The sequence below is a fragment of the Equus quagga genome, chromosome 3 (genome assembly GCF_021613505.1).
Source record: "Equus quagga isolate Etosha38 chromosome 3, UCLA_HA_Equagga_1.0, whole genome shotgun sequence".
Classification (NCBI taxonomy): domain Eukaryota; kingdom Metazoa; phylum Chordata; class Mammalia; order Perissodactyla; family Equidae; genus Equus; species Equus quagga.
The window spans coordinates 35900656-35917304 of record NC_060269.1 but is presented as its reverse complement, the minus strand read 5'-3'; the positions used below and the strand labels follow the sequence as shown (position 1 = coordinate 35917304).

The window sequence follows — 16649 nt, the reverse complement described above, 5'->3', positions numbered from 1 at the left end:
GTATCAGAATATGTGATTGGAGGTGTTCTTCCAGAACCTTGTTACTATCTCTGCAAAATCAGTGGACCCCTGTTCTTACTCTCTCAGATTCCCTTGAGTCTCTCTGCTCAGATTGGACTTCTTGTCTGAGGGACTATTCTCATAGAAAGGTCAGTGGTGCTTAACTTTGAGTGGATCCCCACACAGCAAAGTGGCCCAGACAACATGGGCCCTCAGTAAATTCTGAATCACACCAAAAGCAAATCAGGGCATGGTAGGAATTAATACAGAGGGGTACAGGAACATGTGAGCTCCCATAGAAAGATAAAACAGCTTCTCCCTGCTATGGTCTAACTCTCTGAATATGTCATCAGTACCACTGACCCAAAATTTATCATAGCCTGCTTTATAAACCTAGTTACTTTCTTCTCTGTTGATCCATCTTCCCTGAGATTGTAATCTCTTGTCCGGGCTCAGATCTTGCTATTCAATATGGCACTGCTCACAAAACCAGGGCACTTTGTACCCAATGGGTGGATATTAGTTGTTTGCTAAGTAATAGATAAACATTCTACAACAATAACAACAAAATTATATTTGTTATAGTTATAAACATATCTATGGATCTCTTTATATGCACATTAAAATTTAATATATGGAGGTCCACTAGTTTGGAATGTCTTTTATTCCCTAGCTTTATTGAGGTTATGATTGACAAATAAAAAATTTTATATGTTTAAGGTGTACACTGCAGTATTATAAGTATTCCTGGGTAATGATTACTACAATCAAGCTAATTAAGATATCCATCACCTCCCATAGTTAACTGTTTTGTATGTGCATGTGTGTGATGTGGAATGTCTTTTAAAGTGGCCAAAGGTTGGTTCGAGTATGCCTTAGCATATTTTCTGTGCTAAGAAAATCCATAATGCCTGTTAACTTATTAAATTTTGTCGATTAATTTGAGAATGTTTAGAGACACTTTTAAAAGCACCCTGTTTTCAAGTTCCTTAACCACTTGAGTATTTATAAACAATTGAAATGCCACTTCCTTATTATCACTTGAGAAGCTAGTTATTTATTCAGAAAGCAATGTGCCCCTGGATCCTCACCCCAGTTCTGTTAGTGTGTATTGCCTTGAGAACCATAGATGCTCTTTTTCCTATTACTACAAATTAGAGAGATTTTGTTGCAAAACCTTTTAAACTTGTAGAAAGATGACGTTCCTTCCTTTGGTTTCATGACACAAAAATACTTGGTTGTCACCCTAACTCTCAGAGTATTCCTCCTCTGGCAGTAGAAAGGCAAAAAGAAGTCATACAAATAAAGATGATGTGGAAAATAGGAAAGTGTGATAAGGGCGAGGGTGGCAAGAGAAATGATCTGTGAAAGAAAGAGGATGGGGGTGCTGTTATTGTCCTGTGGGTTTAAACCAGTAATTACATTTGGCCTGTGAACAGAAAAATACATGTTTTCGTATAACCTCAATATAGCCTCTCTAATATTTACTGCCAAGACCTAAAATTTCAAGACATATAATGAAGTATTTCTGAAATGACAGAATTCTCACTTTAAATTTTTCCAGTGAAATCTTGTGCAAGAAAAAATTCCATATGTCTTTTATTCTACTCCAGAAGAAGAAACAGCTGTTCTGATTACCCATTTCTAAGACTAAAGAATCTTTAATTGAACACTCTTGAGAAAGATCACAATGAAAGTACTATGAGAACCTTGTTTATTGGATCATTTTACTGTGGGATGCAAGAATGATATAATTCCTAAACAGCCATCATTCTTCCACACCAGTAGTTTGTCAAAAGGTATGTAACAGGTCATATCAGCTTCAGGAGGTAGAATAAACCAAAAAGGAGTCTTGCCATTCTATGTTTTCAAGGCCTTTGTAAATCTTGAGATCCCACTGGGAATTTTCCACAGTTTTTATAGGGTCCTACCAGATGCTCCCTGCTTACTGTTCTGCACATTGGTCAGAATAGGAAGCAGGGCCTCCCCATTGTACAGCTCCTGGGGGAGCAATTCATGGAGCATCTAGTGAGTTCTGTCTCTTCACAGTGTCAGGAAAAAGTGGCTGCCAAGATGCTGCTAGTAATTAAGAACTTGGCACATGAGGACAGCCAGTAAGCCCATATTAGTTACTACAACATCCAGGTAGAACAGGTGAAACTCCTCTAGGTTTAAGTGGGATTGGGGGACCTTTATAGTCACATTAATGCACCCTACACACAGACACATACACACAGATCTCCCTACTGTTGCTGCCAACTGAGAAAGAAGTGTGGCCCTAGCCACCTGGGAGCGTGAGTTTCTGAGCCCAATGGCCATTAACTCTGTTAATTTAGTAAGGTGATAGGTAGTGATAAGACCCAAAATTTATGTTCACTGATGCTTTGTATAATGGAAACATGCTCATTAAGTATCTTTGGCCAAAGATTTTCCTGTGTAATTAGCAAACATCTTAATTATACACTTGGATTTGAAGCCTTTGCTAATCTTAAAGTATAAAAATAGTACAAATTAGATAAAAAGAAAAGGGTTGATTACAAGAGAGACTGCATAGTGTAGAGGTTAAGAGTGTGGGCTCCGAGCCGTGGCTGGATTCAAAGCCTAGCCCCGGTGTTTACTAGCTCTGCCGCCTTGAAGAAGTACTTGATGTCTCTCTGCTTCAGTTTCTTCACCTGTAAAATGGAAATAATAATATTGCCTAATCGTAGGGTCGTGGTGAACATTGGAACGCTTAAAACCTTTAAAAAGTGTTTTGAGCTGTGCTTGGCATGTAAGTGCTCAATAAATTTAGCTTATTGTTATTTTACATATGGCATTTTAAGAGTAATAACTCTACCAATGGTTCATTACACAGTAGAAATTTTGAAAGGGAATAATAATTAACAATTCATAAATTTTATCTTAAAATCTTAGAAACTTCCTTGTATTTTCCACATGGGAGTAAATTGGTATTTCATTAATGGGATGTAATAGTTTATTAAAATTTATTGATTTGAATTTGGAATAAATTTATTCAACAATTATTGAATGCCCATAAGCATCATGGAAAGTGATGTTACAGAAATACATAAGACATTATTAACAACTTTCAGGAGCTTTAATTTGAGCATGCAGCATGTATTAGAAGAGCAGTATAAAATTTTCAAGTATTTTAAAAGGCTACTTTCAGTAATATAAGTATAACTAATTATGTAACTATATTCCCCATATTTTAGAAAAGATGTTGGTTGAATACATTTGTCTGAAGAATCTGCACACTAATAGTATTCATTACCTTGAACTATTTAAGTAAATATAGATTATTACTTAATTCCAAGTGTGTCTCATATATATTCACAAAATCACAGCACAAAGTTAAATGTAACTGAAATACTAAACATAATGTTGATAATTTGCTCAATAGGTCATGCTACAGGCCGCAGTGTTTTGTGTAAGTGCTATAAAAAATATTAAGCATTCTTCTTCATGATATTTCATAGCATTGACCTTAAATCAGCCTTGCGAATAAATACAGCATTATAGACCTAAGGTCTAAAACAAATATGAATTTTATAATTAATTTACAAGCAAATATCGCTTTTAATAAAATTTGAAAATATCACCCTTGGCTATTTCTAGTCAATCAAATTATTGTTATCATCAGATGTAGTCTTAGAAAGGCTGAGGACATTTTAATGAACTGGAACCTTTTTAATATTTGCAAAATTATGGGAAAGAATAGAAGTAACATTGAAATATTGTTTCAGATGTTAGTAATAATTTTCAACATGTTTTTATTTTTCTTATCACTTAGCCCTCTGTGAGATAGGAGTGGGTAGCACTGTTGTGTCTGTTTTTCAGATGAATCACTGGAGGCTTAGAGAAAAGTTTATGTGACACAAAAGCCGTTCCAAGGATCTGATTACCCAAATGACCAATCTGTGCTATTGTGGACTTTCTCAAGCTCTTAGAGAGTCATCAATTGACCAAATCGTTATGTTCTTTTCTTCTCCTTCCCTGCTTTTCTAGTTTTGGAGGCGTTTTGCTGATTATTTTTCTTTTGTTCACTCATGTATTCGTCAGAAGCATCTTAGTTACCTACTGTAAACTCAGCACTACTGGGCAGGACTTTGTTCCAGCTTCCCATTAGCATATATGAATATGATACATCCGCTTTTCATTGAAACAATTCTAAAAATTAGATTTTTCTGCCCCAAGTCCTTTATTGAAGGAGGCAATCTGTAAAGAAATGAAGTTATTCAAAATGACTGAAATTTTTTAATTGTTTTGCTAATTTTAAACTTCTTAAAGATAGGAATTACATCCAGTTCATCTTTTAAGCCCAGTTCCAATATTTAATGAATGTGTGGCAGATATATCTCTTGTTGGATAGCAGCTTTTCTTTTATCTGAATTAGTAAATGTTTCTGTGATGAATGTGGTAAATATTAATGGCCATAATTGTAAACATGAATGGTTATTTTTAAAATCAAATTAATCAGTGTGGCATGGCCCTACTCTATGTTAAATTTGTATTTTATGAGTTCCTCACACACGTTTGAACTAAGTAAAAGAAGTCTGGTTTTTCAAGAATTTTCAAATAAATTCTTTAATAAAATTGAAAACCTTACAATTGCAAAGTAAGTTATCACAGCTTTAAGCTCAGTTCTAAACTTTCTTTTCTTTTTATCCATTCATTCATTCGTCTATCTTCCCAATTATCTATCCATCTTCCCATCCAGCCCACTCACCAGCCACCCAGCCACAAATCCTCCCATTGACCTTCCACCTCCCCATTCTTCCATTTCCCATTATCTATTTTAAGAACTCTTGAGAGAAATGTGAAAGAAAGCAGTTGCTATCAAAGTTAATACTGATTCTTTGGTTTTAATTAAGATGACCACATTATTTATTGTCCAAATTGTGGCACTTTGAGGAGTAAACAGGGCACTACTGGTAATCATGCTGGGAAAACAAGCCTAAACTAGGACTAATCTGGGTGAATCAGAACATATGGTCACTTGTGCATAGGATGTTCTAAAAATCTAAAGTGGGATTCCTACATAGTATGATACTTTTTAGTGCCAGACTATATGATATGTGAATTATCTATTTATATTAAAAACAGAGTGGGACAGATTCTTAAAGATTGTGTATGTGTGTATTGGTGTAACTTACACCTGAATTTCTTTGTAGCATCAATTCCTATACATTTACTAATTAGCTCCCCAGTTTGGAATCATCCAGATAGTTAATTTCTTCCCTTTTGTTGCCTTGCTTCGGGGTTGATTGCTCTCCCGTTCATTCAATGGAAGCTATAAATAACTTTCTATAGGTGTAGCATTTACCAAGGTGCCATGGGGGCTGTCAAAGAGGAGGAACACCCAGTCTTTGTGTTTGAGCAGTTCACAATATAGCTGGGGACATAGGGCTGGCAGCATTTGTACAAAATGACTACTCTACATACACAAGCGATTGCCCATGGACCACAACAGGAAGAGTAAGTGGTAGAGAAGCATCAAAGAAGAACTATTAAAGAAGCCAAAGAAAGCTAATTAGAGGGAGGAGAGACCACCCTGTGATGGTAAACTCAATGAGGCCATTGTAGCACTGTTGGCAGCTCTTTGGTGGATACTAAGTGGGCATTATTGGCTTATATAAGATATAGTTGAGATGTATGTAACTTGTGAGCATGTGAAGTAGTTGATCCTTCCTCTGAACTCTTATCTCTATTTTACATTTACTAGCTGTGTGATCTTGGATGGATATTTAGCCCTCCTGGTCTCAGTTTCTTCGTTATAAAATGAGAATCATAATGATACCTACTCATAAAATTGTTAAATCGGTTAATTTATATAAAGCATTTAGGACAGTGCCTGGTATTAGAAAAATATTGAAAAGGTACTGTTCCTGTTGGTATAACAAGTTATCTTAAGAGGAAAAATATGCTTTAACCAATATAAGTCAATGTTTGATTGTAATTTACCTCATGTATTGTATCCCAAACATAATTTTAATTTGCTTTTATCATTTATAATTTTTTTTACAGCTCGAAAGTCAAAGAAGTTGGGAAAGTTAAAAGGGATTCACGATGAACAGTCACAGCAGCAACAGCCCCCACCCCCGCCTCCACCCCCCCAGAGCCCCGAGGAAGGGACAACCTACATCGCTCCTGCGAAAGAGCCCTCAGTCAACACAGCACTGGTTCCTCAGCTCTCCACGATTTCACGAGCACTCACACCTTCCCCTGCTATGGTCCTTGAAAACATTGAACCCGAAATTGTGTATGCAGGCTATGACAACTCAAAACCGGACACAGCCGAAAATCTGCTCTCCACGCTAAACCGCTTAGCAGGCAAACAGATGATTCAAGTCGTGAAGTGGGCAAAGGTAATTCCAGGTAGGATTGCCTCTCCTTTCACAGTCTGCATCTTGATTTAGACAAGTGAGGGCAACAAATTTTGCCGTATCCGACAGTGCGATTGGAGTTAGCTTTCTGTTAGATCCTGATGTCAAATTTTTAAGGTGATATCCAGTGAATCAAGTTTGCAGGAAAAATCTGGTTAATGTGCTCATTTCTCCTGAGAAGTTAAGTGTTCTATTATTAATATAATATATACATTTCTTCTGTTGATGATTAAAATGGGATATTTTGTCCCAAAAATATTAGTAAGGTAAAAAACACTCTGTTTGTGAAAGCACAAACTAAGCCCATTATTAGTAGCTCATACCCAGGGCTAATCTAACCACAGACTAGGTAAACCAAGACCTATTAAGTAAGATGTCTAAGACCCTGAAAGACTCTTCTTTCTGAAAATATCATTTTACCCCCAGCACCCTTTAAATTGTGCTTGAAATTCCTACTTTAGCCATTTTTATGCTATAGGATTTTATTAATAAGGCCCCTATTAAGCTACAGAAACATCACTTAGAATTGCTATCAGATTGTCCCCATTCGTTAACCCAAAACAGTTTCTTAGATTCCCTGTGGTCAACCAGCAGCCATAAGAAGAAAGATTGGGGAAAGTTCTGATGACTGACTGTCCAAAGAGCTTGTCCAAGTGAAACTACATACAAACAGAAGAATTCCATGATGCCACTGGGAATGTAGGGGGGAGAAAAGGAACAGAAGAAGGAACAGAAGAAGGGCTTGAGAAGGAAGACTGTGAGAGAGAGAGGACAGGTGCTAAGGACGCTTATTCTGTTTCAGAACTTTGTTGAAGTCTGGTATTATCCTCGACTATAGGAAGCAAGGAATAATCCTTTTTCAGCCACTGCAAACTCAGGAAAAGTAAAATCTTCCACATTAATGCAGATATGCAGGTGTTGACAGTTATTAAGTTACCGTTTATTTTAATGTTATTCATTGTGAGTAGGATGAAGCAAGCTTCACATGTTAACACAAATTCTTTCAGTCTCACCAAGGGTTTTAGACCGTCATCCACAATGAAGCTCCCTAAACTCCCCAGCTTAATTGCCCTGGCAGTTCACCCTCATTGAGAATTTAGAATGACTCCGAAATGAAATGTTGAAGAGGGCCAGGCCCATGGTGGTTGCTCCATAAATGGCTCTGGAATTGATTTGAGTTATTAGAGAAAGGTGGCTGTTTGGGGTTGACTTAAGAAGCTTCTTCCTGGAATGTACTTAAATGCTAAGTGTATTTCTGTGATTAATTGTTCTGTTCTCCAGGATTTAAAAATTTGCCTCTTGAGGACCAAATTACCCTAATCCAGTATTCTTGGATGTGTCTATCATCATTTGCCTTGAGCTGGAGATCGTACAAACATACGAACAGCCAATTTCTCTATTTTGCGCCAGACCTAGTCTTTAATGAGTAAGTACCTATTAATTAGCCTTCATAAAATAAACTGCAGAGTTATTTGTTATGCTTTTTTTATGATTTCTAAACAGATGTACATTTGTAAAAGGATCCACTGATATTAGCATTTTTTAAGAGTTAAAAATCTATCATTTGAGAACTTAAAAGTTACTTTTTACAAACTGATAATGCACATGTCTGAGCGTATATAAATCAGTATATATAGAGCTCACATAATAGTATGTGGGAATTGTCCCAAAAGAAAGATGATCCAATTGGCTCCAAAAACTTGACTGGTACAAAGCCACAATTAATAGAAAACAGTCTCTTGGTATCTACTCCAGTTGGGAAGACTATCTAATTTCTAGGAAATGTGAATATATAAAGTGCCAGTTTTTGCAGGCATCCATATAATGGTGCTTTTGTTAACAGTATACAGCTGCTCAATGTTGTTTTCATGACAATCATAATTACCCTTCTTTGCAATCATAAAAGAAGCCAAAATGTTATTCTGTAGTACAACATTTTTAGTTTTATGATGCGTTTAAAAAGATTGAAAGAATTAGAATAGATTTTCTTTGGCTGTGAATTCCCTTCCTATGTTAAGTTTACATTTTAATACTGTTTGCATTCCACATTAGCACATTTCGTTTGTTTATATCCAGCGGTGCTTCGTTGTAATTGTTGGGTCAAGAAATACTTAAAATAAAAAGGAACGTTTGAATTATGATAGTAACCACAGCCACATTCTAGCAGATGGCTCTCTCAAGAGATATGAAAATAGGGTTATTCAGTAGGGAAGGAAGCAGGTGAGAAATAGATTGGTGATAAAAGAAAGAAAAGCAGTACAAAAAATTAAAAGTGGACACAGTGCCAAGATGCCTAAATAGTACCAGCAATAATTTATCTAAGAGTACCAGTTCACCCAAATGTGGTGTATTGCAAAGACAATTTAATCTGAAGATTAATTTGGAAACGTCAGTTGTTGGTTCTCGAGGTGACCCTTCTTTTGGCAATTAGTCAGAAAGAATAATTCAACTGCATAAATTTTCACCAAAAGCATAAAGTGAGGCCAAACAACTGACATGCGCATTTTAATTTACTTGTTTTCCTCAGTAATCAGTTGATATTATTACATAGTAAGCCTGTTTTTAAATATGATCTGTAAACCAAAAGAAAAACATATTAAGGAGGGTCTTTGTTTTAAAAGGAAGTGTGGGTAAATAAGAATCTCTATTAGTGTCTCCATTTGATTTTGTTTTAATGGAAGATTAGATTGATCCATTTAATTTTATTTAATACATCTGTTGATTTTTTGTCATAAATATATATAACATAAAATTTTCCATTTTAACCGTTTTTAAGTGTACAAATCAGTGACATTAATTACATTTACATTGTTGTGCAACGATCTCCAGTACTTTTTCATCAACCCAAATAGAAACGGAACCCATAAAGCAATATCTCCACATTCTCCCCTTCCCCAAACACCTGACGCCTCTGGCATATGAATTTGCCTGTTCTGGATATTTCATGAAAATAGAATCATGCAGCGTGAGTCCTTTTGCATCTGGCTTATTTCACTTAGTGTAATGTTTTCAATGTTCATCCATTTAATAGCATGTATCAGCATTTCATTTCATGGGTGAATAATATTCCATTGTATGTATAAGAAGCGACCCTCTTTGTTCGAAGATGCCAGATTTCTGAATTGGCCTACCGGCCACATTTATTTGTAAGCCCAGAGTCGGTACTTGCAGCTCTTCTGCGGTCATTCACAGATGTGTGCAGAGCGGCAATAAATTTGAGTCGCCCAGCATGTACATTTCAGCTGAGGCTCTGTGCCTTCTTGTTTTGGCTCTCATACTGTAAGCAAGTGCCCTTTTCATGGTCTATTTAGTGCTACGTTTCTTGCATTGGTGTGCTTTTTATTGGTGATTTCACTGTTTAAAATGACCCCCAAGCACAGTGCTGAAGTGCTGTCTAGTGTTCCTAAGTGCGAGAAGGCTGTGAGGTACCTTGGGGAAAAAATACAGGTATTAAGTAAGCTTCTTTCAGGCATGAGTTACAGTGCTGTGGGCCATGAGTTCATGTTGATGAACCAACAATATGTATTAATAAGGTGTCTTTAAACAAAAAATACACATAAAACAAGATTGTGTATAGATCAGTTGAAAATGTTATGACCAGTGGTTCTGGAGAACCTAACACTGTGTTTCCCCGAGGAAGAGCAGTTCAATATTTGCTAATTCAGTGTTCATTGCAATTTTATAGCATATAGCTACTTTATTTTTACCAAATAAAGAGAATTAACCGCATTTTATCTATCCATTCATCTGTTGATGGACACTTGGGTTGTTTCCACCTTTGACTGTTATGAATAATGCTGCTATAAACATTTGTGTATAAGTGTCTGTTTGAGACCACCAACCTGTTTTCCAGAGCAGTTGCACCATTTTACATTCCCACCAGCAATGTAACAAGAGTAACAAGAATCCCGGTTTCACCACATCCTTGCTAACACTTTGTTTGTTTTGGGGTTTTTTTTTTTAATAGATATACTAGTAGATGTGAAGTGGTTTGGGGGTTTTTTTGTTTGTTTTTAATTGAAAATATATATGACATAAACATTGTGTAAATTGAAGGTGTACAACATGTTGATTTGGTACATTTTTATATTGTGATATGATTGCTATCAGGTCGCCTAATTATCCTCTCTTTTTTGTGGTGAGAGCAAGTAAGATCTAGTCTCTTAGCAAGTTTGATGATTATAATGCAACATTGTTTATCTTCACTATACTGTGCATTGGATCTCCAGGACTTGTCTACTAGTCGTACGTTTGTACCTTTAAACAGTCTCTCTCCTGTTCCCCCATCCCCCCACCCCCAGTAACCACCATCTTACTCTGTTTTTATGAGTTAGGCTTTTTTAAATTTCACATAGAAGTGATATCATACAGTATTTACTGTCTTTGTCTTGCTTCTCTCTTAGTAGGTGTGAGTGGTATCTCATTGTGGTTTTGACTCGCATTTTCCTAATGACTGGTGATGTTGGGCATCTTTTCACAGGCTTACTGGCCATTTGTACATCTTCTTTGGCGAAATGTCCATTCAAGTCCTTTGCCCTTTTTTTTTTTTTTTTTTTGAAGATTGGCACCTGAGCTGACATCTGATACCAATCTTCCTTTTTTTCCTTCTTCATCTTCTTCTCCCAAAAGCCCCCCAGCACATAGTTGGATATTCTAGTTGTGAGTGCCTCTGATTGTGCTATGTGGGATGTCACCTTAGCATGGCTTGATGAGCGGTGCCATGTTCGCGCCCAGGATCCAGATCGGCGAAACCCTGGGCCACCAAAGCAAAGCGCACGAACTTAAGCACTCGGCCACGGGGCCAGCACCTCCTTTGCCCATTTTTAATTGGGTTTGTTTATCTTTTTGTTCTTGAGTTGTAGGAATTTTTTATATATTCTGGATATTAAACACTTATCACTTACATGATTTGTAGATATTTTCTCCCGTTCTGTGGGTTGTCTTTTCACTCTCTTGATAGTGTCCTTTGATGCACTTCTAAAATTAAAGTTTTAAATTTTAGATCCGATTTATCTATTTTTTTTCTTTCGTTGCCTATACTTTTGGCATCATCTATTAACTTTTAATTGTGTGCAAACAACCAAGTATGCAGGTTCCAAACAGAGTGCAAAATTGTAAGAGTCCTTTTTAACAAATGAAGCTGAAGTAAAGCAACTTATATTTGAAGCCTGGAAAAATTAGTGTCGTTAAAGAGTTTTAGAAATAAATAAGAGATAAAGAAAAAGGAAGAAAAGGTCATATAAGCTTTGTATGCATTTGTCTGTTCTAGAAAATATTAATAGAAATAAAATGGAAAAAATTTGCTTTCTAATATTGTAAGTTGTTAAACGTTATGACATTATGTAACTGTTAGAATAAAAATTTTGTTCTCAGTTCTTAAAACTTTTGACCTCAACTCCAACCTAGACTTCTCTCGGTTTTCTCTCAACTAGAAAGAATAGAATGGAGCCGTGCTTTTTTAAAGGTGACAGGGCTACTCCCAGCAAACATTTGGAAACGACATAAAGCCTGTTGGTCAAATCACATCAACAGAGGTCGGTGCCACATCTCTATCACAGGGTGCTGTGACAGACCCTGTGTTTTTTGGGGAAAGTACTAAGTTACAGAGGATGGCATGCAACTCAAGTCTGAATGCATATGCTTGATTCATCCTACATTTATTCAAGGAATATTTACTAACTGTTGTCAGTGTTGTAGGCAACAGTTTTAGAATAGTGAGGAAAAAAAGATACAGTCCCTGTCTTGTATAGTCTAATGAGGGAGACAGAAATTAATCGAAGAATCCTAAAACTATAATTGTGATAAGTATTGAAAGGAAAAGTGCCTTGAGAGCAGCTAATGGGAAGTATTGATCTAGTTAGGGATTGATTAAACTAGTGTCAACCAGGTGAAGGAAATATAGGAGGAGGAAAACTGATCCAGACTAAAGGACTAGCATGTGCAAAGGCCCAATGGCAGAAATGAACTGAATGCAAGACAACGTAGTGATGGACATGGAGAGAAATGCAGAGATGCTGAAAGGCAAAATCAACAGGAATTGTTGGTGGTTGGATTCTGGTAGAGATTGGAGAGGAGGAGGAAGAAGTAGATGTCTAGGATGACTTCCAGGCCTCTGCCTTAAGTGTCAGGTAGGATTTGGTGCCACTCACAGGGATAGGGAGCCAGAGCAGAGGACCAGGGCTTGGAGGGGAAGAGGAAGGCGATGAGGTGTGAGGGCAATTTTGAGCATGTTAAGATTGAATTGCCTTTGAAACATCCAAGAGGAGATATTAAATAGGCAGCTATTTATATGGGTCGGAAGCTTAAAGAGAGGTCCCAGCTGAAGATAAAAGTTTCAAGCTCATTTTAGAGGTGGTGGTTAAAGGAAGAAAGACAGGAGAATGCTATGTCACTCTCAGAAAGGAAAATATGGCTGCCAATATTAAATGCTGTTGGAATCCCAGTGAGAGGTGAACTGCAAAGTTCCAGCAGGCCTCACCCATTGCCTGCCAACCCCCACACATTCATGTCTTCTGGACATGTCCCTGCTCTTTCCCTCAGCCAGTAACTGTACTTCCATACCCTTCCATCAAAGGGAAAGAATGATCTGGCATTTTGTGCAAGGGAGTAATGTATGCCGCTCAGCTGAGGGTAGAATGCACTGATGCAATCCTCCGTGGCTCTCCCACCAACGCTCAGCTGTTTGAGACCACCCCTCACCTGCACTGGCAGCTCTTTTTTAAGTGTCTTTATCCTTCCCTTTTTCCTTTATTTATTTATTTATTTTTTATTTTTTTATTTTTTTGAGGAAGATTAACCCTGAGCTAACTACTGCCAGTCCTCCTCTTTTTGCTGAGGAAGCCTGGCCCTGAGCTAACATCCGTGCCCATCTTCCTCTACTTTATATGCGGGACGCCTACCACAGCATGGTGTGCCAAGCGGTGCCATGTCCGCACCCGGGATCCGAACCAGCAAACCCCGGGCCACCGAGAAGCGGAACGTGCAAACTTAACTGCTGCACCACTGGGCCAGCCCCTATCCTTCCCTTTTTTCACTGGTACCTTCTCACTAAAATCACGGACTTTGTCTTAATCTTTTTTTTTTTTTTTGAGGAAGATTAGCCCTGAGCTAACATCTGTGCCCCTCTGCCTCTATTTTATATGTGGGGCGCCTACCACAGCATGGCTCGACAAGCAGTGTGTACGTCTGCACCCGGGATCCGAACCAGCAAACCCCGGGTGCCCAAAGCACAGCGCACAAACTTAACCACTACGCCACCGGGCCAGCCCCAAGTCTTAATCATTTTTTAATATCCAGCACCTGACATTGTGTCCAAGGCATAATAGGTACTCCATAAATATTTGCTGAATAAATGAATTATTGAACAAATAAATAAAACAGTCTATTGCAGTCATGCACCACATAAGGTTTCAGTCGATGACAGACCAAGATTAGTACTATATAGCCTAGGTGTGGAGTAGGCTATCCCATCTAGGTTTGTGTAAGTGCACTCTATGATGTTCCACGAAGACAAACTCACCTAATGATGCATTGCTCAGAATGTATCCCGGTGATTAAGCAACGCATGACTGTAATCAGTCTAGAAGGGGCTTTCTAAGTTATTGCTAATTATGAGGGCAAAGTTTATCATAAAGCAGTGTGACATGGGGATGCCTTGTTTTCACAAACAGAGACATTGCTATATTTAAAACAGGGAGCAGAACTTTAACAGGTGATTATTTGTGTTCGTCTTCAACTGCGAAATGGATCTCTAAGTTCCCAAAGACCTTTTGCTTCAGCTGTGTACTGGCATTATTGGAGTTGGAGGAACCGTGGAAAGTAGGGAATAATTAAGGAAAATATTCTTTCCAATTTTTTATTAAACATTAGGGTGAAGATATGAGTTAATATTTTAAATTAGCGTAGAACTTTTCTTATTATAAGCTCAAAACTTTTCAAATATGTATTAAATGATTAATTATTCAATTTTACCTTGAAACAGCTTATCATATATTGCTGCAGATCGCTGCAAGTATTCGAATTTCTTATCAATTCAGTACACATATTAAAACTCCCATTTAAGCCTGTAATGAAATTCCTTCAAATTGTTTTTTTCTTTTTAATTTCTGAAATGAAGGCTCAGTGTTAATGTTCTCTTTTAAGTCTTAGCCAATATTTTAGAATTAAAAGTATATTTAAAAGCATGTTTATATCGTCTCAAGTATTAGCCCAATAAAAGATGTTTTTTGAATACTCTTTCACTGTCTTCGTAATTCTAAACCTTTTATTATTTTGGCTCAGAGACTGTTGGTAAGATCGAGAGAGAAGGAGAGCGGGTTGGTAGTTTCAGTCTTAGTGCCACTTTCTGAGCCCCTCTGCGTGAATGTGCTGAGTGTGTCTACAGGGGGGAAGACGTTTGCCTCGGTTTATGAGAGGGAGGAGGTAAATTAGACCCACGGCGTCCTCTGGGTTAAGTGCTGGTTGTACAATGGCAGCACCAGTAGAAAAGTATAGGACTCGGTTGTCAGTCATTTCATGTCATGTTTTCATGGAGTGCTGCCCGTCCCTGGCGTGTCTCCAGTGGGGGATCACTCTGTGGCCATAGTGCGGTTGTCCTAAGTGAGGGGTTCTCCTGGGGGACTCTGCCAACAGGACAGTGCCTTTAAGGTCCCTCTGCATTCAAGATCTTGGTCCTAAAGCTTCAGTAGGCCTGGCTCACACCCGGGCTGCGTGTTCCAAGGCTGTGTCACTGTCTCGCAGGCTGGAATCAGAGTGTCCTCAGGGAGGCCAAGAGTGGTTGGAGTTAGAATGTGGCATGCCCCGCCCTGCACTCCTGAGGCAGAGGAGGGGGTGATAGTCTGGAGCCACTAGAGGTGACTTCTGTGCCCGGACCCTTGCTCCAGCAGGGTTAGGGCCAGTGACGGATGAGGGACGGGAGTTCTGCTGAGAGGAGCCAGGGAAGTAGGATGAGCCTGGTCAGCTTCCCCTGCACTGGCTCCACCGCTGCCCCTCCTCCATCCCCAGCCTCTGTGCAGTGCCTGTAGTTTCTAGTCTGGGACCTCCTCCCTACTCCTCTCCCTTCCCCACTTTCTCATTCCCTTCCCTCCTCACCTCCTTCCTCCCGCCTCCTGCTCCTCTCCTCTTTGTTCCTCCCTGTCTCTCTCTCTCTCTTTCACATACACACACACACAGCCCCCCACACCTACACCTCTTTTCCTGTCACTGAAAAACCAGCAGCCTTCTGAGATTTCCATTATTTTATTGTATTTTTTTTACTTCTGACTCAGTATGAGGGAATAAACTTTAAAAGAAAAAACAAGTCCTCTCTCCGTTGGACCCTGCCCTGTACCAGCAGCTGGAGGGCCAGGGTCTGCAGCATGGTCCAAGCATTTTGTTTGTTGGACGGGAGTCACAGCTTCCCCTTGAGGTGGTGCATGTCCTGCCTGGGTCATCATAGTTGCCACTGCTGCCTGCTGTTGTGTACCTGGGCCTCCTCACCCATGCCTGGCCCCTATGGATGCTTGAGTTTGAGACTCCTGAATAAAGAAAAACAACATTGCAAATAGAAAATGGTCAATCCTTGTCTGCAAGCACAGAAGCATTGCAGAATGGGCTTCTCTTTCTTTTGCACAAAGGTAGGGTATAGAGGACATCTTGTCATCTGAAGGAGGTTAGGCAGAGGGAACTCTAGGAGAAGGTGCAGTGGGCCCTGAGGAGACTTTATAAGCTACAAATGAGAAGTAACCAGTCAGTCATATATGGGGGCAGAGGAAGGGTAGGTGCAGTCCCCAAAACAGGAGGTATTTCCTTCCCTTCTTTTTCCTCTCCTCATTTAAACAGTATTTCTTCCCCATTATCAACCTAGCATAATGATAAGAAGTAGAGTTGGAGTGAAAAATTACTTCCAGACATTTCAGCAGAGGAATTGAGAGGAGGGAAGTTCCTGAAGAAATGGGTAACTTAGCTGTGGATGCTGTTTCTGAGTTACTGCTCACATCAGGAAAAGTTCCTGAAATAGCATGCAAGGGACAGGGAGTGCCCTCACCTGGGAGAGATGAGGACACTGAAGTGAGTAGTACTGAATGACAACTAGAACTGTAGGTAGACTATCTTGCTTCTTGACCTGTCTTCCCTTTCGTCAAACCCTGCCTCTCCTTTTGGTCCACCCTTGGGAGAAGGAGGCAAGTAATATTCAGTGCATTGGTTCAACACATATTTCTTGAGCAACTTCAATATACCAAGCACTGTTCTAGGCACTGGGAATACAACAATGGACAGAACATG

General features: G+C 38.8%; 1 protein-coding gene across 3 annotated transcripts in view; it reads left to right on the top strand.

Moving 5' to 3' along the window:
- NR3C2 (nuclear receptor subfamily 3 group C member 2) overlaps window positions 1-16649 on the top strand; it is a 325827-nt gene that overhangs the window by 252529 nt on the left and 56649 nt on the right. For all 3 annotated transcript variants that reach the window (XM_046657068.1, XM_046657069.1, XM_046657067.1), the window contains exons 5-6: window positions 6028-6378; window positions 7668-7812. In XM_046657068.1, coding sequence (XP_046513024.1) covers window positions 6028-6378; window positions 7668-7812 — 496 coding nt within the window. The remainder of the gene's footprint in view (window positions 1-6027; window positions 6379-7667; window positions 7813-16649) is intronic.